The sequence below is a fragment of the Lactuca virosa genome, chromosome 6 (genome assembly GCF_052849685.1).
Source record: "Lactuca virosa cultivar CGN04683 chromosome 6, Lactuca_virosa_CGN04683_v6, whole genome shotgun sequence".
Taxonomy (NCBI): domain Eukaryota; kingdom Viridiplantae; phylum Streptophyta; class Magnoliopsida; order Asterales; family Asteraceae; genus Lactuca; species Lactuca virosa.
Genome location: NC_136431.1, coordinates 73,070,762 through 73,095,197, shown reverse-complemented (window position 1 = coordinate 73,095,197; position 24,436 = coordinate 73,070,762). Strand labels below are relative to the sequence as shown.

Genomic DNA, 24,436 nt, shown 5'->3' with positions numbered 1-24,436 from the left:
GTTCCTTCTTAAAATGGTCCTATAGATAGGGGTGATTATAAGTATAAAGGTAAGGTTGTTGATGATGCTTCTCCGTCAGTTGATGTTGATGAATCTACAAATGATGAGCAAAAACTAATGTTGTTGGTTAATGATGGTATTATAATTCCACATGGAGAGCCAACTGAACAATTTTAAAGTTACACTGAATTTGATGGTGATGATACTAAAGATGAAGAGGAGCAAACTGAGCCCTTAACACCCTAAAAACCACAAGAGGAAAATTTCCTTATTATTTTTCCGATCCTGAAGAAACACAAACCACTCACTCATTGGGGTATGCCTGACTTTACCATTGCCCGAATTAGTTCAACAAAAACGTAAAGGTGTCACAGCCCACAATTATACTTTCTATGTGAAGAACTCTCAATTCTTTGAAAACAAAGAAGAACTTAAGCTTAACTTAGGATTCAAAAGTATTACTGTAGGCTTCCAATATATAGTGACAAAATCTACAAAAGACAAGCTATTTGCTTTGTAGAAAATTGTGATTGGTGGATACGGGCAACAAAAAGTAAAAATACTGATACATTTCAAGTGGTCAAACTATCGGAGAGGCACACTTTACCAAACACACAACTACGTCCCCATCATACGCAAGCCAGCAAAAAGGTATTGGGTTACTTCTTGAAGTGCATATTAGCTAATAGTACATATAATATGTTGTGGGGGAAACAGATACAGCGAACTTTATATGACCGTCTTAGTAGTGTACATATTTCATACCAGCAAGCATGGAGTGCTAAAATGTATGCTCTAAATTTGTTGAAAATGACCCCTGAAGAAAGCTTTCAAAGACTTCCTTTATATTATTATAATTTGGAGAAGAAGAACCTGGGGACGGTTGCACATATAAAGTTAAGTTATGACAACAAATTTGAATACATTTTCATGGCTATCGGTTGCGCGGTAATATTTTCTTATATAGTGAGTTCTTTAAATTTATTGTTGCTACACATGTGTTCACTTTAATGAATAATATATCAACAATAATTATTTTGTAGATTTGAGGGTTTCAAACATGTTTTCGTCCTATTATTATCATTAACGGTTTACACCTTAAAGAGAAATACTTAGGCACGATGTTCCTAGCAGTAAGCATGGATGTTAATAACCAAATCCTCTCTATTGCATTTGGTGTTGGGAAAACTGAAAGCAATGATTCATGGATATGGTTTTTATCAAGACTTAAAGAATGTATTGGGGACATGCCCTCTTTGGCTATCATATCAGATAAAGCCAATTCAATTGAAATGGTCATTCAAGTTGTGTTTCCGCACGCATATCACAGACTCTGTTTTTGCCATTTGTTGATGATTATGAGAATGAAGATCGACAGACAAGAGATAAACAAGATTTTGTTTTGGGAGGCTGCAAAAGCTTACCGACAGTCTGATTTCAAAAAAATATTAGGTAGGCTACGTCATGCCCTAAACGAAGATTGTCGTACATGGATAGACACAATCGGTTATGAGAATTGGGTAAGGTTGTTTTTCCCTGTGGTTCAGTATAATATTATGACATCAAAAAGCGTCGAGTCCATCAATGCGTTATCAAGAGACGCACAAAAACTACCAATAACAATGTTGATTGATTTCTTTCGAGCAACTATGCAACAATGGTGGTGTTAACGACGTAATGTTGGAGGTAATTATTTATATTATAATACTTCCATGAGAATTGTACTATAATTTATTGTGCATGACAAGATATACGTAAATGTTTTGTATAGCTGAAAACAAAAAAGACATTACTGAGTATGCTGAGAAGGTTATCGATAGGAGGATCAACAAATCCTCTGGTTTTCGGGTATACCAGACTGATCAAAGTAGATATGAGGTGACTGACCAAATGAAAAATGGTATAGTAAAACTGGAATCGTGTTGTTGCACGTGTGGGAGATGCCAATTTTCAGGTATACCTTGTTCTCATGCTATGGCAGTATTCAAGGAACTGAGATATCAACATTGCAGTACATAAGTTTCATCATACTTCAAAATGGAAATATATCGATCAACATATATAGAGATTGTGTTTCTTGTGCCAGTTCCATCTGAATACGAAGAAACGGATGAAGTCATGGTTGTATTACCACCATTGATGGACAAACGACAAGTCGGGCGACCACAAAACTATAATTGTAACCCTTCCCAAGGTGAAGGTTTAATTTAGAAAAAATGCAGTAGTTGCCAAAGGATCGGTCACACAAGCAGAAACTGTGACGCTCAGTTTCTTTCTAATTCAACAAAAAATGAATCTTCAAGTAGGACCAAGTCAAGTGTCAAAAGTAAAGCTAAGTCAAAGAGTAGATCTAACGTCAAAACTAGTCAAAAAAGTAATCAACGGTATAATACTGTTGATCTAAAAAACCTATAGTGATGTTAGTATGAAATTAGAATATTCTAGAAAATGTTGTTTGGAAGGATAAACTTGTTTTTGCTACATCGTGATAATGAAATTGTTTAAAACATACATAAGAAATTGTTTAAAACATATATCATAATTCAAATATCAGGGTAATCTGCAACATCTATCCATGGGGCACTCTCAGTCCACCAAAAAGTACCACGCTCCTGCTGAGTAGGCAAAAACAATTCGTTGGGGGACGTTACATAAAACAATATATAAAGGTTTAGTTATGTTATTTTCTCATTGAAACGTACAGATTATAAGGTGAACTATGATAAATACAGTTCTAACATCAAGAATTTGTTCACAATCAGGAGCTTGTAAACGCCTCATCCTAGGGTATGCAACTACATGAGGGATAACACCCGGTATAAGGGAACCAGCTATACTATTTTTAGGAAATGTCTCCATGATCCAAATCTACAAAATTAAGATGTCAAACAACTAACCAAAATAATGAATTTACAATACTTGTTGATTAAAAACAATCATATCCCTACAAAGTATATGTATGTCTACTGTCGACTCTTGGCTCGTTGGGGTTCAAATGCCCCTCAATCTTATCAAAGACAGTATGCAGTTGTTTGTAAGTGAAATCCCATATCACTCTGCTTCATGGGTACATGTGTCAACAATTGCACTTAATAAGTATATGTATCATTTGATGTATCGATGTATGTAAATAATTGTATACATGTTAAATTCGTCTAATTTAGAGACAATTGCAAGAAGTTCATTATTAACTGGTTTTTGAGGGTATTTCCCCAAAAATCCATGCTTTAGCATATACAACATGGAGAATCTCACCATGTCTGCATCTTGTAATTGATGAAGTAAGTCACTGAACACGTGCACAAGGTCAGCCATTCTCACCGACCGTGAAGGCGGCACAAATGGAAATACACAATCTCCAAATTATGCAGAATCAGAAGTAGGGAGAATAGTCCCCGAACCACAAGCCGATAATCAGGAAGAATGCTTCCCTGTCGAAGCAAACTTGATAGTCGTGTATCGGAAATAGAAGCTCATGTAGGTTAACTGGAGGTAAAGTAGTATACTCTTTGCACATAAGATAGTGACAAAGTAAAGGGTGACATTCCACACCAATCGGCATGTTCACATAATCATCAAAACATGAATGCCTAAACATTGCCATAAAAATTGGTCAGTTTTGTAAACAGGCCATGATTTCTCACCCCAGGTCAGGCCTATAGATTGTTGTCACAACCGCTTCGCATGTTCTGCCACTCTACAATCAAAAGAACCATTAATTAGGCATTTTGTATGTATGTTCCAGATCACAATTCCGGATAAAATCATTATGGATTCATATTCCGGAATTGTTCCTCATATTTCAGATGAGTTTTAAGTATTTGCGACGTGTTATACGGATTCCAGACTAGTAAAAATGAGGATATTTGTAAGATTTTTTTGATCTAGCATACATATATAACATAATGTAATCCGATAATTGCCTTTACACCACCAAAAATCATAGAAAAACAAATAATACCTACATAATTGCTACTAACCAAATGTAGGGTTTATCATATAATCTATATTAAATACATAATTATAGAGATAATGGAAACTTACATATAAAAAATGATATTCTTCATCGCTAGAAGACATTTGGAGTTGCATTTAGTAGTCCGAAATGACTTGGGTCAAAATGGTGTCCAATATGTAGTCTGAAACTTGTAACTTTGAAACGAACTTTGAAATGGTATTTATAGAAGGACCACAATATCGGGTCAGATCTTATACCCATTATCGATTTCGACATACAGATCTGAAATGACCCATTCTTGACTTTGTGGTCATTTTTAAAAAAAAATGGTTATTGTTTTTAAAATAACATTAGAAAGTGGTTAGATTACTTAGTTTCCCTAGATTTTTAGGGTTGCAAGAAGAAGTGCTAACTGATATTTTTTTATTGTTCGATCATCTAACAAGAAGTCATTACAATCGTTCGATTATCAAACAAGAAGTCTTTAAAAAAATAAATCGATGTGTAGATAAGAGGACCCGAATGTAACATCCCGTTTCCTGTCATTTCTTATTTCAGGGTCGTTACCCGGAAGTCGCTTGTGTAAAGGCTTTGGGCCTTAAGGAGGTAATTTTTAGACCTTTTGGAAGGAGGCAATGATGGTTGCGAGATCTTAACCTCTGAATTGTGTTTCGGGCCGAAGGATAGAAAGGGGAAAGTTATAGGCCGGGTTCTTGCATGAAATAAGGATTTTTGTTCGAGAAGTTTTTAGTCCAATATATCCAAAAAATATTTTGGGGTCTTCAGTACCTTTCCATTGATATAAATATCATCGAAAATGGAGTTAGAATGAAGAGATTATGACCGTTAGAAGTTAGGAAGGTTTTGGGTTTAGTCTAGTATGTTGGGTGTATAGGGTGTACGATGGGCAAACTAGGCATGGATGATCGTTGAGATTCAACCTAGTATGTTGGGCGTACCAGGAGTATGCTGGGGGTACATAATCAGAGCCCAAACCCTAATTTTGGGGTTTCGAGCCCTATTTAAGCTCCTTAACTTCCCCAAACCATTTCCATTCTTAGCCTCTACCTCTCCAACGTCCTCCCTTGAAACCCTAGCCCTAGTTTGAGCTTTGTGAGCAAAATAAGGTGTTTCTAAGTGTTCTTGGTGCATCTTGTAGAAATAGGAGCCCATTGGATAAGTGTTGGTTGCATTGGATCTTGTAGATCCAGACGTTGTTCACCTTGAATTTTCTTCTTGAGTGGATTCGTGGGCGCAAATAGTGTAGAAAAGAGATCATATCACAGTGTTTCAGAGTTCTTCGATTCAGATGAGTTTTCCTCATTGTACTTGTGGGTCTAAGGCACCAATATCGGTCCACTAGGTTATGTATCCTGGTATATAGGATGTTGTTATGATGTGGTGATATGTTAGATTTGTATATTTGGTATATAGGATGTTGTTGTGCTATAGTAATCTGCTAGATTTGTGTATATATCCTTATATGATAGGACACTATAGTAGTGGTATATTTGTTATCATCTAGTGGAGTGCCCTAGGGGATGTATCTAGTCATGTAGGATAGCCTGAGAACTCTTGATCCAGGCTTTCTTGCATGTTCCTTGTTTGGTTGTGGCTCTAGAGTAGGATCATCTGTTCGGGTGGCTATCTCACCTCTGATTACTTATGTTTACGCATTTAATAGAGGTTAGTTGGTAGCAGGATAGTATGTTGTGAGAGGACTAGTAGGCGGTAGTGAGTTGTATGATTGATGTTTGCATGTATTATGCTCCTAATTGATCATTGATTGTTTATGTGTCGACATATGGTGGTAGTGGGTTGAGGCGGTCCTGCTTTGTGCTGTAGGCCAAGATACTCGGTGCGGGCTAGTTGTAAGCAGTAGACATGGAGGCTCGGGAAGAGTAGTTGGGTTGAGGCAGTAGGCCAACAAACCCTGGGTATTCCAACTCGATGTCTGATTGGACCCGTTGCATGTTGGCATTCCAGTCTGAGGACTGATTGGGCCTGGGCATTCCAATCCGATGATTATGTGTCGTTATGCATGATTGTATGTTTATCATGTGGGGTATTTTGGTGGAACTCACTAAGTTATATGCTTACCTAGATGTTTATCTTTTTCGGGTTTTATCAGTGATCATGGGAAGGCAAAGGCGATATTATACACACTCATCAACAATATTGAGGATTCCACGTTTCTTATATTACTCTGATTTTTAATAAATGTATTTTGAAATAAACGGTTTTCTTAATAATGGATTTATAATTGGGAAGTTTTACTTTAATAAAATGAAAATTTTTGGTTGTGAAAATGGGACGGTACAAGTTGGTATCAGAGCCCTGGTTTAAGCGAATTGGAGGAACACTAGTGTGAATCCAGTCTCAAACTAGGATCCGAGAATTTTCACAAAAATGTTTTTTTTAAACTTACAATAAAGGGTTAGGTTAGGGACATGGGCTCAGTCTCTTGTCATGTTCATGTTTGATTGTTGGCTTGGGATCGGGAACGTGGACCTTGACTTAACTTTGGTTTTACAGGAAGATGCGGTATGTACAGTCAGTCAGAGCCCGAACAAGAGAGTGGTTCCCAAAACACCCATACTTGTTATATGTGCCGAGTTTTGACTTTGTTGATATGCGAACTATTAGAAAACATGCCAGTGGATAATCTAGGGTTCTTATAAGGACTGTTGGACAGAAGTGTCTGATTTCGGTGATGCCTTATGATATAGGGAACTGCTTGCTATATGTTACTTGATTGTGTTATTGTTGCGTGTATGTTGATTATTTGTGTATGGTCGGGATTAAATATCCTTAGAATGATCGACTTAGCCTTACTTCATGTTCCTTGTTTGGTTGTTGACTTAGAGCAGAGTCGATTATTCGACAGTCCATCTGACCCCGTATTGTGTACAACAAGCATGCACAAAAGCAACCAGTGGTATGGGAGAAGTAGGTATTAGCACACCTAGGAATGGTCTAGTTTGGTACATTAGGACCTTAGGATGAATTCTGAATCGACTACGGATAGGGGTGGAAGGTAGTATGTGTCAGATTAGGTGTCTAAGCCCATAACTATAATTGGCATGAATTTGATTTGATAGTAGCATGGTCCTTTTGGGTTGCCTTCACTTTAGCAACTTGACAGGGTGACTTGTGGAGAAAGAGGTTAATAAATGATTTATTAATATATTATGAGAATAATATATTAATTAGAAATCATATTATTTAATTAGTATTTGATCAGAAATTAATTGGAATTAATTTTCGGATCAAAGGAACTGATTAAAAGAACGAGGACTGTTTTTGCAAATCATTGATAGTTGCAAAACTGGGCTGCTGGACTCCTTTTGGATGGGGTGGACGAATTTCTATAAGGAGGCCCTATAGAATTCGTCCATGGCCTCTAGAAGGGGAAGTACATGGACTGCTTAGGGCCTAAGTAAGAGGTTTGGGTTTCCACCTGAAAACCCTAACAACCTCAGCTATTTAAGGACCCCTTCACCAAGGATTTCCGGCCATTGTTTCCTTGAAGAAACCCTAGCCGAAATTCTTAGTGTCTTCTCCTCTCTCTCTCCTTCTCATCCTTTTGCTACAAGTGTTTGTGAGCCATTAGAGGTGCAACATTTGGGGCACTAAAGCTTTCAAAGGTCAAGATCAAGCTAGGAATTCTTGTTATTACAATATAACAAGCAAGGTAATCTTCTTAACCCTTTTCATATGTGAATTTCGAATTGTATATGTTAGATCCAGAGTTATTGCTTTGGAATTTCTTTTGCATGTTTAATTAGTGAAAAACTTAGATCCAAAGCAATTAGGGTTGCATGAACACATAGGATGTTGTTATGCTCAAAACCCATCAGTGGTATCATAGCCTAGGATGTTTTTCAATTGAATTTAATGCTCTTGTGATTTGTCCAAAGCTGAAGCAAACAGAATTTGCATTCTGTCTGCTGAACTCGACGAGTTCATTGAGGAATTCGACGAGTTTGAGCAACTCGACGAGTTCATAGCCTGACTCGACGAGTTGACTCGTCGGATGCCTGATTTCGATTTTCAAATCTTGTTTGGATTAGGATATATAATTACCATAATTCGTTTTTAATGCCTTAAATTGATTTTTCTGAATGGTAATCTGATTTCCTTATCAAATAAGATTGATTTGGTCAAATTTAAGACAATGACAAAATTATTTGATTAATTTAATTATTTAAAATTTGATCAAGTAACTTTGAAAAGTTTCAAATTACACCCTTTAGTTTTGGAATTTAAAATTTAATTAAAAGTTTAATTTTGAAATATTAAATTCTAAAATCCTAGTATTTTAAAAGTTTAAAATACACCCTTATACTATTATAATATTAAAAGTTTAATATATATATATATATATATATATATATATATATATATATAAGAAAAGGTCAGTCTTACCGTTAGTAGGCCTCATTCACGAAGCCGGTCTATAAGGGGGTATAAGGAAACCGCCTATAAAATGGCGGTTGAATGGGTGTCCACTCTCACCCACCGCTTCCTTGATTGGTAGAGGGTCGTTAGCCGAACGCGTAGGATATGACATTAATCTTCATTTATAAGTATAAGGATAAATATAAAGTAACTAAACGTTTTTATAAATTCTCAATCTTAGTTACTTTAGAAAAATGTGAATTTGATGCTAATTCATGAAATTGCACATTGCACTTTGTCAAGTCATTAGTGGAGCGTGTGTGGTTAACCGACACACTAAGTTGGACTAACAAAGAGTGGAAATGGGTAACTCGTAAATTATCATTGATCAATGGAGCGTGTGTGGTTCACCGGCACATTGATTAGGTGGTAAATGACATCGAGAGTACCAAGCTAATTTACATGGTTATTCACACCTTGTTTGTGATCCTCGGTATTCCAGTCACAAACTTGAAAGGAATAATCGAGATTAAACATGACATTGAATAGTTCAATGAATCTTAAATAATCTAGGAATTTCATTTCATTTAAAACCTAATTCTTTTAATTCCGTGTTTTGTGGTGGAATTGGTAGATCGTCATTTACCTACCTTCAAATAATTACAATTGGATTACGACATCCTTCTTCTGAATTTTGAATTATTGTGTTGGATCCTAGCCTTAATATTTCATTTTGGGTGTTATATTAAGGATTCCTTATCTAATCAAAACTTGTCCTTCTTCTTTTGCAGATGTCAACTTCCAACAACGCTTCCGGTTCCTCCAACATCTCTGCTAACTCTTTCTCGCTCTTGAACATTTGCGTGAGGATAACATTCGATGGTTCCAATTTCAATTATTGGATCTAAAACATTCTAATGACCTTTTGTTATGAGGACAAGGAATACGTCCTTGACAAGGAGTTGAACGAGAAAGACGAAACCAAAGCAACTTCCGAAGAGATAGTTGAGCATTGGGCTCACTGCAAGGAGGCTACTAAAGTGTCTTGCATTATGGTAGCCAATATGACTCTTGAGATACAGCGGTTCTACAAGGACTATTGGCCTTACGAGATGTGTAAGGACTTGATAGAGAAGTACCATCAAAGAGCGCGTCAAGAGAGGTACGAAATAGTCAGGTCATTCATCACCACCAAGATGAAAGATGGAGAGTCCATCGCGGTCCACCTGCAAAGGATGCAACGCTATGTGGACCGTCTATTGAAGTTGAATGTGAACTTTGATGAAGAGTTGGCCATTGACATAGTCCTACACTCTTTGCCTCCTAGGTATGATTAGTTCAAAATGACTTATCATATGAGCAGTGAGGAAGTCACATTAAGCAAGATTCAAGGCCTTCTAAGAACTATTGAAAGTGGATTAAAAAGAAAAAGTATCGAATCCACTCCTACTCCTAATGCTGCTCCAGTCCTGCCTATTGGACAAGGAAAGGGGAAAAAGAGGAAAGCTCCCTCTAAAAGCTAGAAGGGAAAGTCTCATGATGGGTCCGCTTCTAGTGGATCCAAAGCAAAGTCCGGTTTTTCTCCCCATGCCTCAGATCCAAAATATGCAATCTGTTTCTACTGCCAAGACAAGGGGCATTGGAAGAGAAGCTGCCCTAAGTACCTGCAGGACATCAAGGATGGCAAGATCAAGCCTTCCTCGGCAGGTATTTACACTATTTTGTCTAAAAATTCATTGCATTCTTATTCTTAGGTCCTTGATACAGGATGTGGTTTTGACATTTGCTCTAACTTGTAGGGACTAAGAGAAAGTAGGAATGTGGAGCTTGGGAAGATGAACCTGATAATGGGCAATAGGAGACCGTCACCTGTTACCAAGATCGACGTTTATTCTTTAAAGCTTAGTAGTGGATATTGTTTAGACTTGAACAATTGTTGCTACTTGTCAGAAATGACGAGGAATATTATTTCTTTTCATGGTTTGTACAGACAAGGTTTTAGATTTTCATTTAATAATGAAAATGGTTCTATTAATGCTTATTATAATGGTTTATTTTATTTTGAAGCATTTCCTTGTGATGGTGTATATGAAACTGAGATTGTTGTAGACAATTTAGGAAATAGTTTGTTGCACATTGATTCGTCTAATGGTTTAGACAAAGCATGCTTGTGGCATTGTCGTCTTGGACATGTCAACAAGAAGCGCATTACCCAACTCCAAAAGGATGGAGTGTTGGAATCATTTGACCTTAGGTCACATGATACATGCGAATCTTGTTTGCTTGGAAAGATGACTAAATCACCTTTCACTGGTACTTGTGAAAGAGGTGAGGGATTGTTGGATCTCATACACACCAATGTGTATGGGCCCTTCAGATCCGCCACAAGGGATGCGAATCGATTTTATGTGACTTTTAGTGATGATTATAGTAGATATGGATATATCTACTTAATCAAGCATAAGTCAGAAACCTTTGAAAAGTTCAAAGAGTTTAAACATGAAGTTGAGAATCAATTGGGCAGGAAGATCAAGATGCTCAGATCCGATAGGGGTGGTGAGTATCTCAGTATCGAGTTCCACGACTATCTTAAGAAATGTGGAATTGTTTCACAATTGACACCTCCTAGGACACTGCAGCTTAGTGGTGTGGCTGAGAGGCGTAATCGAACTCTGTTGGACATGGTTCGTTCCATGATGAGTCGATTTTATCTTCCGATATCGTTCTGGGGGTATGCCTTAGAGACTACCGCTCATATCCTTAATCTACTCCCGACAAAGAAGGTTGCCAAAACACCTCACGAGATGTGGACAGGGAAGGTTCCCTCGTCGGCACATATCAAGGTTTGGGGTTGTGAAGCTTTTGTTAGATGAGAGACTCACGAAGAGCGTGAACCTCGAAGTGAGCGGTGTATTTTCATCGGCTACCCACAGAAGTCCTTTGGATACCTGTTCTACCGACCTAGTGAAAACGTGGTCTTCGTAGCACGAAGGGGAGTTTTCTACGAGAGGGAACTCATATGCAAAGAGGACAGTGGGAGTATAATTGATCTTGAAGAAATTCAAGAGTCAAGTGATGAAGGAACCTCTAACATTAGCGCTCAACCCGAGGAAGAAATTCATGTTGAACCAATTGACGAATTGTTACCTCTTAGGCGTTCCACTCGAGTTAAATTGGCACCGGAGTTTTATGGTTTTCATATTACTACGGATGGTGATACGTTTAGCAGTGATAGTACACTGGTAAATTTGGATGAGCCTTCTAGCTACAAGGAATCCATGGCGAGCCCTGAGTCTACCAAATTGAAAGAGGCAATGGACAGCGAGATCCATTCCATGTATGGCAATCAAGTTTGGAACTTGGTTGACAATGTACCAGGTCGTAAGACAGTTGGGGGCAAATGGATCTTCAAGAAGAAGACCGACATGGATGGAAAGGTGCACACGTTCAAGGCACGTCTGGTTGTGAAGGGCTTTACTCAAACCCCGGGGGTTGACTACGATGAGACCTTCTCACCAGTGGCCAAGATCAAGTCTATTAGGGTTATGTTAGCCATAACTACGTTTCATGATTATGAAATCTGGCAGATGGATGTCAAAACCACTTTCCTTAATGGGAAGCTGGCTGAAGATGTTTACATGTGTCAGCCAGAAGGTTTTGTGGATGCTAAATACCCCAATAGAGTGTGTAATCTTTAGAAATCGATCTATGTATTGAAGCAAGCTTCTCGCAGATGGAATATTTTCTTTGATGAAAAGGTCAAAGAGTTTGGCTTCTCTAGGAGTAAGGATGAGTCATGTGTATATGTCAAAGTCAGTGGGAGTATAGTTAGCTTCCTAGTATTATATGTTGATGACATACTCCTTATAGGAAACGACATTCCAACCCTGCAGGAAGTTAAGTCCTGGCTTGGAAAGTGTTTCGCTATGAAGGATCTAGGAGAGGCTGCTTATATTCTGGGAATAAGGATTTTGAGAAATAGGAGTAAAAGAATAATTGGACTTAATTAAAGTACTTACTTGGATAAAGTGTTAAAGAGTTTTAGCATGGTGAATTCCAAGAAGAGAGAGTTGTCTATCCGAAGCAATACCAAACTGAGTAAGACTCAGAGTCTGAGTACCGATGCCGAGATGGCAGAAATGAGTCGAGTATCATATGCTTCCGCCGTTGGCTCGATCATGTATGATATGACATGTACTCGCCCTGATGTGGCTTTTGCTTTGAGCATGGCCAGCCGATATCAAAGGAACTCAGGTAAAGCTCACTGGATATCCGTAAAGAATATTCTTAAGTACTTACGAAGAACTAAGGAACGGGTCCTTGTTCTTGGTGGCAGTGATGACTTGAAAATTACTGCTTATAGTGACGCCAGTTTTCAGACAGACTGAGAAAATTTCCATTCTCAGTCTAGTTGGGTGTTTACACTCAACGGAAGAGCAGTAACTTGGAAAAGTTCCAAGCAGGAGACCATGGCTGATTCAACGTGTGAGTCAAAGTATATAGCCGCGAGCGAGGCGTCAAAGGAGACTATATGGTTGAAGAACTTCATTGGAGACCTTGGAGTTGTGCCAGTCATAAAGGAGCCCATGGATATTTTCTGTGATAATGAAGGAGCGGTTGCCTTAACCAAGGGATCATGGAAGATCCAGACATATCGACAGGAAATATCACTTCATCAGACATCGGGTAGAAGAAGGACTCATCGTCGTCAAAAGGGTATCGTCAGAAGAGAATCTTGCATATCCCCTCACAAAGGGTCTGAGTAGGATTAAGCACATTCAGCATGCGAGGAGCATTGGTCTGAATGATGATATTGAAGGGTTTTGAGCATTCTAACACTTCTAAGGTGTACATGCAACCCTATAAACCTTGGATCTATGTTTTACTAAGATACATGCAAATTTGATTTTCCAAGGTTCTTAACCTAACTAGCATGGCATGGGGAACTTTGAAACACAAAAACTAGAAGAAGAACATACCTTTTTGTTGCTTGGATTCCTTGAGAACTTTGTGAGCCTAGCACCTCAAGTGTGACGCCTCAAATGTTTCACACAACACCACAACACTTGGAATAACTTTGAGAGAAGTCCACACTCACTCAAAATCGGCTAGCCCTCTTGTTCTAAACATAGTACCGATTTTGGTAGCCCATGGGGTCCTTTTATAGTTGTGTCACAAGTAGGGTTAGACCATGTAAACCGTAATTGACATGGATTTCCATATTCCATGATCCATGGGTTTATAACCTCCATGGACTATCCATGGAGCACCTTATGGGTTTTAGCCCAACTTAATAAATCATGGATCATTAGCCCACTATATAAGAATGGATGATTTACACAATCAACCCCATATATTTAATTAGTCTCAATTTTGATCACTAAATTAATTCTTGATCAATACTAATTAAATAATATTATAAATATATTAGAACTTATAATATATTAATAAACCTTAAGTGTCCTTTCTCTCATTTAGTCTATCCAAGTGTTGCAATGTCATGCAACCCAAATGGACCATGCCAACCAGGTCAAGTACATTCCAGAGATAGTTATGAACTTAGACACCTAATCCAACAGTCTCCCACTTGGATAAGTCTAATAACTATAACTGCAAGAATGACTTCATGAACCGATCAGCAATCGTAGCTCTTTCAAGGTCTCACGGAACTGAGATGATGATGATACGCCATTTAAGATAATTGAAGATGCTTTACAAATTTCAAAGCTATCTAATTTCAAAAACGAATATCATCCTTTAGCCCTATGCGCCTTGCATGCTGAAGATGCTTAACCCTACCCAGTCCCTTCGTGAGGGGATCTGCTGGGTTCTCATCCGATGATACCCTCTTTGCCACGAGGACTCCTTCTTCTATTCGATGTCTGATGAAATGGTATTTTCTGTCGATGTGTCTGGATCTTCCATGATCCATTGGTTCCTTGGCTAAGGCAACTACACTTTCACTATAATAGAAAATCTCCATAGACTCCTTTATTGTTGGTACAACTCCAAGGTTTCCATTGAAGTTCTTTAGCCATATAGCCTCCTTTGTTGCCTCGCTTGCTGCTATATACTCTGATTCGCAAGTTGAATCAGCCACGTCTCCTGCTTGGAACTGTTCCAAGTAACTGCTCATCTGTTTAAGGTAAAGACCCAGCCTGACTGAGAGCGGAAATTATCCCTATCAGTCTGGAAGCTAGCATCACTATACCCTACTAGTCTCAAGTCATCACTCCCACCAAGGGTAAGGATCCAGTCCTTAGTCTTTTTGCAAATACTTGAGAATGTTCTTTACCGCAGTCTAGTGAGCCTTGTCAGGGTTCCCCACATATCTGCTGACCATGCTCAAAGAAAAGGCCACATCAGGACGAGTACAAGTCATAGCATACATGATCGAGCATACAGTGGAAGCATACGGTACTCGACTCATCTCAGCTATCTCAGCCTCTGTACTCGGGCTCTGAGTCTTACTCAATCTGGCGTTACTCTAGATCGGTAACTCTCCTTTCTTGGAATTCTGCATGCTGAACCTATTCAGCCCCTTATCCAAGTAGGTAATCTGACTAAGTCCAATTAGTCTTTTACTTCAGTCTCTCAAAATCCTTATCCCTAGGATATAGGCAGCTTCACCAAGGTCCTTCATAGCGAAACACTTCCCAAGCCAGGACTTTACTTCTTGCAGAGTTGGGATGTCATTTCCCATGAGTAGTATGTCATCCACATACAATACCAAAAAGCTGACTATAATCCCACTAGCCTTGACATATACACAAGATTCATCTTCGCTCCTCAAAAAGCCAAACTCTTTGACTTTCTCATCGAAACAAAGATTCCATCTGCGAGGTTCTTGTTTCAATCCATAGATGGATTTTTCAAGCTTACACACTCTATTAGGGTACTCTGTACTGACAAAACCCTCTGGCTGACTCATGTAAACATCCTCAGCCAACTTTCCATTAAGGAAAGCGGTTTTGACATCCATTTTCCATATTTCATAATCATGAAATGCAGCAATGGCTAACATAACCCTAATAGACTTAGTCTTTGCTACTGGTGAAAAGGTCTCATCATAATCAACTCCTGGAGTTTGAGAAAAGCCCTTTGCAACCAGTCGCGCCTTATAAGTGTGTACATTACCATCCATGTCGGTCGTCTTCTTGAAGATTCATTTGCACCCAACTGTCTTACGACCTGGTACATTGTCAACCAAGTTCCAAACTTGATTGTCATACATGGACTGTATCTCGTTGTCCATAGCCTCTTTCCATTTAGCAGCCTCAGGGCCTGCCATGGCTTCCGTGTAGCTGTTAGGTTCATCCAGACTTACCAGTGTGTTATCACTGATAAGTGTATCACCTTCCGCAGTAATATGGAAACCATAGTAATGCTCAGGTGCATTCCTAAATCTCGTGGAACGCCTCAAAGGTACAGACTCGTCAGTCGGATCAACAGGAGTTTCCTACTCAGGTTGATTGCTAGGGTTTGAGGTTCCTTCACCACTTGACTCTTGAATTTATTCAAGGTCAATTTTCCTCCCAATGTTTCCTTGGCTTATGAACTCTCTCTCTCGAAAGACTCCTCTCCTTGTGTCACACCTCCAAACCAGAACGGCGGAAACGTTCGGGGGTGGTTGACGTCATGCGTAGTGTCACAACAGTTGTATCATAGCAAGCATAGTAAACACAACCAAACATTGAATACATATCTGAAAAAGGTTTACATTGTTTTAATATAAGGTTTTATTCATAACAAAAGTAAAATCCAAAGACGTGACTCTAACGCGCCGACTTCTCCAAAAGCCTGTACCTGTCTACTGATTTCCTGAGAATACAAGCAGTTTTGAAAGAATATCAGCATAAAGCTGGTGAGTTCATAAGCGTTTAGTTTTTGGTGGAAAATGTTCTTTGATCCTTTTGAAAAGTGTTCCTCAAGAAAATCCTATATTTTCTTAATAAAAGCCTGTTTGAAAACCCATTCCTTCCATGACTTCCAGATTCCTACCAAGATACGTACAACCCAAGGTGTCGTGGAATGAATATGAATATCCGTTGATTACATGATAAACAAATCCGTTTTGAATAGCCGGTTTATCCTGGCAAAATTCTATATTTTCCCTAAAGGTTGATGGTTGATTATTCGTTTTAAACTGAGGAATGCAAGTATCTACCATACTCGTATTAATAAAAGCAGTTTTCTTTTAAAAACCCTAGTTACACCCAGAGAGGTACATTAGCTTTAAAAAAAACTAAATAAAAGGAAACCGTGATGAACTAAGTCCTGAAGATATTATTATTAATACCCTTCAGTAATTAAATCGGTTATTACTTTGAGGTTAGTTCGCTTGATTCATTATTACAAAAGTAAATCTCTGCTATCTACGTTGTGAGGGTCATGACCATACATTAACTTGATATGGCATGTACTGGAGCCAATATCCTTTATGACTTTGTCACCCGTAGACCTGCCGGTCCCACTGTTGCTAGCAGCGAGGTGCGGGATAGTCAGTCTCATATAGATCTATACACAACAGTCACACTCTCCCTACAAGAGATTTTGGTCACAAGTGCTAGTCCTACACTCTGTTTCTGTGGTGAGTGTTACCAAAGACGTGTCTCCAACTAGACTAACAAATTTACAAGTAATAATATGGAAAATCCTTTTGTTTTATGATTTGCAGAAATCCTTTATAAAATGATACATTTTATGACATGATTCACAAGTTCGTTACCCTAGTTTTGAAAAGTATTTCTACGAGTTGATTTCTTAATCGTTTGGTAAAACCTATTTTATGTGTTAAAAGCATTCTAAACATATAGTTATCTTAAGCAAAATAATATGTTTTGAGCACAAGTTTCCCAGTACTTTTGCTTGTATTCCCCCCCTGAAAACATGGAAAATTCGGAAAAAGCGTAGGGGTATGAACTCACCTGATGTGGGTGATTCAACGAATATGCGCGTAAGGATGAGAAGTTCCACGAATGAAGTCCCGAGACTTAACGAGTCCTAAATGACATATAATGGCATATATTGACATAAATATAGTGTCTAGAAGCAACCAAATGCAAGGAAACACCTTCCGGGACTAGGAAACACTTTGACCAAGTGTTGGAATCACATGTGATTCATCTAAAAGGTGTTTAAGGCCATGGTTTGGTGTTTACGGCCATGTGTTTACGGCCGTAAACTCATGGTCAAACATGCATAAGTGGGTGTTTGAAGGCTAGGGAATCTTGAGGGACCATTGCTCTACACAAGATGAGACAGACCAACTTAAAGGAGGGTGTTGAGGTGTTTACGGCCACAACATAAACCATATGGTTGTAAACTCACCAAATGGTGTCTTATTGGGTGTTAAAGGCATGGGGTTTCAAAAGCTCAAGTGTTCCAATGGTTAGTAAAGGCCTAGATGTGTTTAAGGTCCAAATCATGACAACTACAAGGGTTTACGGCCAAGGTGTAACTCCTGGCCGTAAACTCTCTTTGATGATGAGTTTGGTGATGATTCAAGGTCTTGCAAAGCACAAGGGAGTGTTCTAGCCTCAAATCCAAGCCTTAGGAAGATTTTAAGGCTCAAATGGCACCTTTATAGGGGTTTACGGCCAAGGGAGATGCTCTTGGCCGTAAACTCCTTTTGTTCTTGAGAATTAGATGATTTCAAAGTGTAGATCAAGTGTTTCTAGCATACAACTTAGTTAGAGGAAGAGTACTCACACTTTGGAGGCCCTTTGATGAAGATCGGGAATGAAGTCTCGATGATACTTGAGAGATAATAGGGAGATTTCAGCCAAGGAAGGAAACGAATGAGAAGAATGAAGTGCTCTCATATATATAGGAAGGGTTAACGGCCATGGTTGAGTTTACGGCCGTAAACTCCATGTTTACGGCCATAAACTCCACATGATGGAGTTTATGGCTTTGTTTGATGGTTGAACTTCAACAGCTATATCCTAACACTCCTTCCTTGAATGAACTAGGCTTAAAACACCTAAACAGACTCTAAACAATGCTGAATAATAGCAGGAGTGAGCCTGACTTAAGGTTGATTGTACTTGCGTTAAAAGGCAAAAAATTTCGGGTTGTCACATCATCCCCCCGTTAGATGGAATTTTGTCCTGAAATTCAAGAATAACGATACGACTCGTGGACCTAAAAGAGATGGGGGTACTTTTGTTTCCTTGGATTCTCGTGCTCCCAAGTGAATTAAAGTTCTCGTTTGGTATCCCAATGAACCTTCACTATCCGAATACGACGTTCGTTTCGTGCTCTTGAACTTTCTGGTCCATGAGTTCAAATTATTCCTACACGAAGTGTAGACTCTCGTTTAAATCGATATTATCGAGGGGAATCGCAAGTGTCTCATCGGACAGGCACTTATCTAGGTTCGACACGTGAAATGTCACACCCCGATCCTTGTCGGAATCGATCAAGGCGTGATATATTGTTCAAAGTCTCATGACAACTATGTTATAATATGATTAGATTCAATTAAGTACTAAGTATGCAAACAAGATCCACAACATACAAATACATATCCAAATACGAACAACATTTATTACATCAAATTTAAATTGTCTTGTGGATTTCTAAGGCGCAACCTATTTTTCATCATTCTTCATTCTTCAAATCTGCACCATGGGTAAAAACAGGTCAACTACGAGAGTTGGTGAGTAATCAAATTTTAGTAGAGAAAATTGTGAAGTTGAAACATTTATAATTTGAAATTTGTTTTCTTTTGAAGTCGCCAAACAATTGTATTTGAGATAAATGTTTATAAATCAAAAATTGATTAACAATTGATAACAACAACAATAAGTCCTCACCCTATATATATATATGTATATATATAAATATATATAGGATGGAGCATCTAATCATCATACACACTCAACCACGTGTGATCAATCACCTTAGCGTCCCAAGGCGGGGTGGTCAACCCAATAGCGCTATTATTGTCCATGACATACCTCAAGAATACGGGCATAGTCATGGAGATTAGACTAAAAATGGTAATGCACTACAAGTACATGTAGCGTAAACAAACAATAGTTATACAATTAATGACTCACGTATAAATGTCCCAACAATGTCTCAATTGTGATAAAACAATAAAATGAAGTTGAAATATATTAGAACCACATGATACACCCCAAAAGTATTGAAAAATTATAAAGTATGGGGTAGATTACTCACTTTAGTCCCAAAACGAAATGCGTGTGTCGTACGATAGACGATTCGGGTCAAAATGGCGTAGAACCTAATATAATTAATAGTTTTGGTTTAGGAACTGCTAAACAAGAATGAAGTATTAATACAAATAATTAGACACGTATTCTTATATTAGATGAATTAACAATAATTCATTTTGATTATAATATTAAGGTATTTATTTGTTAAATGAATTTTAAATTGAATTACTTACTTTGCATAATTAGTTTATATTTTCAATTTAGGCTAGATTTTAATAATTTCTTATTAAAATAATAATTTGCCTAATTATAATTATTTATAGATTTTAACAATTATTTATATGAAATAATCATTAAAATGCATTTTTACATGCTTAAATACTTAGGAAAATAGTTTTAAATAGTAAACAGTATTGAAAAATTATGAAATTATTAGGAAATCATTATTTCATACAATATGAATTACTGTAAAATTTGTATATTTTTCTGAACTGTTTTAGTATTTATTTAATATTTTAATGATTAAACAACACAAAATTCGGGAAAAATAGTAAATGATTCTCAAAAAATCTGTAAAATTAACCATAGTTTTATAACATGATGTAGAGCCCAGTGTATAAGTTTCAGATATTTGTTACTGTGGGAAGTATTTTTTATATATTTCATTATTAATTAATCAATAAAATCATAAATAATAGTAAACAGTAATATAAATGCATGAAACTTCATATATCATGTTTAATCAGTATACAGGTCATCCCAGAATTTTCTCAGAATTTATTGAATGCAACAAGTATTTTATGTGAATTATTGCCCTACTTTATTGAAATAATTATGATAATTCAATAAAAATAAGTTATTTTCTGAAAATTTCCAGAACTTCTTATTTTATTGATGGTATTCTGAGAAAAATCAGGTTTATGAAAAAAATGAGTTTTAGATATTTTGGTGGATTTAATTTGTTTCTTGTATGAATTTGAAACTTTTAACAACATACCTTGATGAATGCTTCAAGAGGGATGAAGATTTGAGTATAATAGATTGTTCTTGGATGGAATATGAGTATTCTTGGAGGAAATTTCGAGATTGAGAGTGAGAGAAAGAATAGAGAAGATTTAAGTGGTGAAGAGAATAATGTGTTGGGAGAAAAAGGAAAGGAAAGTGGATGGGAGGTGTGAGTGGGAGACCATGAGAATAATCTTTTTGCTTTTGGTGGTCTTCATAATTTCCCACTAACACAAGCATCTTTTACATAATTAATATATGAGTTTTATAAAATTTAAAGTAAAGTTTATAAAAAATAGAGTTTTATAAAATTTAATGTAAAGTTTATAAAAATGGAGTTTTATAAAAGATAGGTTATTATTTGATTATAACAATCTACTTTGATTTGAAGTTTAATTAGAGAATTCAAGTTTGATTCTTTTAATTTAATTAGAGCATTATACTTTGATTTTATTTTTAATATGGTATCATAATTTACTTTGGTTATAGTTATAACGTTGTACAATACTATGTTGCTATTAACGTCAAGTTATATCGTATTGCATGGGTTTTGATCCTATTAGCGTCAAGTAATCTTGAGTAGGGTTTATTAAATTTCCAATTGGGTTGGGTTGACCCGAATCCATTTTAGGCGGATGTCACAGTCTCCCCTACTTTAGGAAATTTCGTCCCGAAATTTTAGAAGAGAGTACCTTAAGAGAAAAGTTGTGGGTATTTGGTACGTATATGATCCTCACGCTCCCATGTATACTCAGGTCCACGTGCCGACTGCCACCTGACCTTAACCAGGGGAATGCGACTTCTTTTGAGTTGCTTTTCCTTTCGGTCGGCAATTTCCAAGGGTTTCTCGGTAAATTGCATTGTCTCGTCGATTTGGATATCCTCGAGAGGAACATGAAGGTTCTCGTCTGCTAAACACTTCTTGAGGTTGGCTATATGAAATACTGGGTGAACTTTCTTAAGCTCTGTTGGTAGATCCAACTCGTAGGCTACTGGTCCGATCCTTTTTATGATCTTAAACGGGCCTACGTAGCGTGGTGCCAATTTACCCTTGCGTCCAAATCGAACCACACCTTTCCATGGGGACACTTTTAACATGACCATGTCACCTACGGCAAATTCAAGCGGTTTGCGTCGCTTGTCGGCATAACTCTTTTGTCGGCTACGAGATACGAGAAGGTTATCGCGAATCTGAGTGATTTTGTCGGTTGTTTCCTGGATAAGCTCAGGACCAACGATTGGAGAATCCACTGTTGCGCGAATCACGTGGGACTCACCGATTTCATGCCAGCAAATAGGAGATCGGCATTTACGGCCATACAATGCCTCAAATGGTGGCATCTTGATGCTAGAATGATAACTGTTATTATAGGAGAATTCCACCAACGGTAAATGAGAGTCCCAGTTTCCTCCGAAATCCAAGACACACGCCCTCAACATATCTTCGAGTGTTTGAATTGTCCTCTCAGATTGACCATCGGTCTGAGGATGATAGGCGGTACTGAGATCGAGGCGGGTTCCCATGGCTGTTTGAAGTGATTGCCAAAACCGAGAGAGAAATCTCCCATCACGATCTGAAATGATGCTGAGAGGAATGCCATGCCGACTAACTATCTCGTTGATGTAAATCCGAGCAAGTTTTTCGACTTTGAAATTTTCCCGGATGGGAAGGAAATGAGCGGATTTGGTCAAACGGTCAATGATTATCCAAATGCTGTCGTGTCCTTTTGTGGTACGGGGAAGTTTGGTTACGAAATCCATGGCGATCGCTTCCCATTTCCACCTGGGGATTTCTGGTTGGACCAATAGTCCAGAGGGTCGTTGATGTTCTACTTTGACCCTGGAACATGTAAGACATTTGGCCACGAATAAAGCAATATCCTTTTTCATTCCCGACCACCAATAATTGGTTCTCAGGCCATGATACATCTTGTCAGTGCCCGGATGAATGGAATATCGGGTTTTATGGATTTCTTCCATCAGGAATATGCGAAGATTGTCACGATCTGGGATCCAGATGCGATCTTGATAATAGAAAATACCATCAGATTTGGTTTCCAACTCCCCATCAATTCCCGTGGGCATGTCATTTTCGGTAATTGCCGAGTGTTGGGCTCCTCGAATTCGGTCGCTGAGATTGGACAAGATAGGAGAACATATTAGATGAAATGCATGGGCATGTTCTTTTCGGCTTAACGCGTCGGCTACGACGTTTGCCTTGCCCGGATGATAGCGTATTTCACACTCGTAATCATTTAGGAGTTCGACCCATCGTCTTTGCCTCATATTGAGTTCCTTTTGATTAAGAATATGTTGCAAGCTCTTGTGGTCGGTGAAAATTACGCATTTAGTGCCGTAAAGGTAATGCCTCCAAATTTTAAGAGCGAAAATCACGGCACCGAGCTCCAAATCATGAGTCGTATAATTCCTTTCGTGGATTTTGAGTTGTCGTGATGCGTAAGATATAACCTTTCCCCTTTGCATCAAAACACAACCTAGACCGAGATTGGAGGCATCGCAGAATACCACGAAATCTTCGGATCCTTCAGGGAGTGTAAGAATCGGAGCGTCACACAAACTTTGTTTAAGGGTTTGGAAAGCGTATTCCTGCTTGGGTCCCCAATCAAATGGTGTACCCTTGCAAGTGAGAGAAGTAAGCGGTAAAGCAATCTTTGAGAAATTTGAAATGAAACGCCGGTAATATCCGGCTAAACCAAGGAAGGACCGGATTTCCTTAGGGGTACGGGGGGCTTTCCAATCCTGGACTGCTTCAACTTTTGCGGGATCGACTAAAATACCCTTGTCACTTACAATATGACCAAGGAATTGTACCTCATTTAACCAAAACTCACATTTCGAAAATTTGGCGTAGAGCCGATTTCCTTGCAACGTTTGGAGAGTTAGGCGAAGGTGTCTTTCATGCTCTGCCCTTGTCTTGGAGTAAATGAGGATGTCATCAATAAAGACGATAACAAAATGGTCGAGATAAGGTTTAAATACCCGATTCATCAAGTCCATGAATACGGCAGGGGCATTTGTTAGGCCGAAAGGCATAACGGTGAACTCGTAATGACCATAGCGGGTTCGGAAAGCGGTTTTGGGGATGTCTTCTTCCCGTACTCGAAGTTGGTGATAACCTGAGCGAAGGTCAATTTTTGAGAAGCATGAAGCTCCTTGAAGCTGATCAAAAAGGTCGTCGATCCGAGGTAACGGATATCGGTTCTTGATGGTTAATTTATTTAACTCCCGATAATCGATACACATACGAAACGAACCATCTTCTTTTTGATGAAGAGAACCGGGGCTCCCCAGGGTGAAGTACTAGGGCGGATAAATCCCTTATCGGTTAGTTCTTGGAGCTGACTTGCCAATTCTTGCATCTCGGTTGGAGCCAACCGATATGGAGACTTGGCTATGGGAGTAGCCTCAGGAACAAGTTCGATGCGGAACTCTAGCTCACGTACTGGAGGGAGTCCAGATACATCATCAGGAAAGACGTCGGGAAAGTCTCGTACTATCGGAATATCTTCGATCTTCTTTTCTTTGACCTTTGTTTCCACCACATGGGCTAAGAAAGCCATATATTCTTTTCGTAGATATGATCGAGCTTGAGTACATGACATAAGACTAAGCTTTTTCGAATGAGTCTCGCCATAAATACGAAGACTTTGACCGTCGGCGAGAGGAATACGAATGAACTTATCATAACATACTATTTCAGCATGGTTTTGGGATAGCCAATCCATTCCTACGATGATGTCGAAGCTACCAAGTTCCATAGGAACTAAATTGACAGAAAATTTATGACCGGAAAAATCGAAAGTGCAATCTTGGATGACTGCATTGAGTGAAACGTATTTTCCATCGGCGACTTCTACGGTAAAGT

At 38.3% G+C, this 24,436-nt stretch overlaps 1 protein-coding gene across 1 annotated transcript; it reads left to right on the top strand.

Annotated features, from left to right (window-relative positions):
- The first annotated feature begins 1,139 nt into the window (after positions 1-1,139).
- Positions 1,140-2,211, top strand: LOC145121633 (uncharacterized). The gene is made up of 3 exons (XM_079057350.1): positions 1,140-1,665; positions 1,772-1,954; positions 2,066-2,211. The coding sequence occupies exons 1-3, from the start codon at positions 1,140-1,142 to the stop codon at positions 2,209-2,211; spliced, it is 855 nt and encodes a 284-aa protein (XP_078913476.1).
- Positions 2,212-24,436: the final 22,225 nt, after the last annotated feature.

Bases quoted from the DNA above. Each gene is read 5' to 3' on its own strand.
- LOC145121633 (XM_079057350.1), top strand. From the start codon at position 1,140: ATGGATGTTAATAACCAAATCCTCTCTATTGCATTTGGTGTTGGGAAA. The intron at 1,666-1,771 runs GTTAACGACGTA...TGTTTTGTATAG, and splicing joins AACTATGCAACAATGGTGGT to CTGAAAACAAAAAAGACATT. The intron at 1,955-2,065 runs GTATACCTTGTT...CAACATATATAG, and splicing joins TGGGAGATGCCAATTTTCAG to AGATTGTGTTTCTTGTGCCA.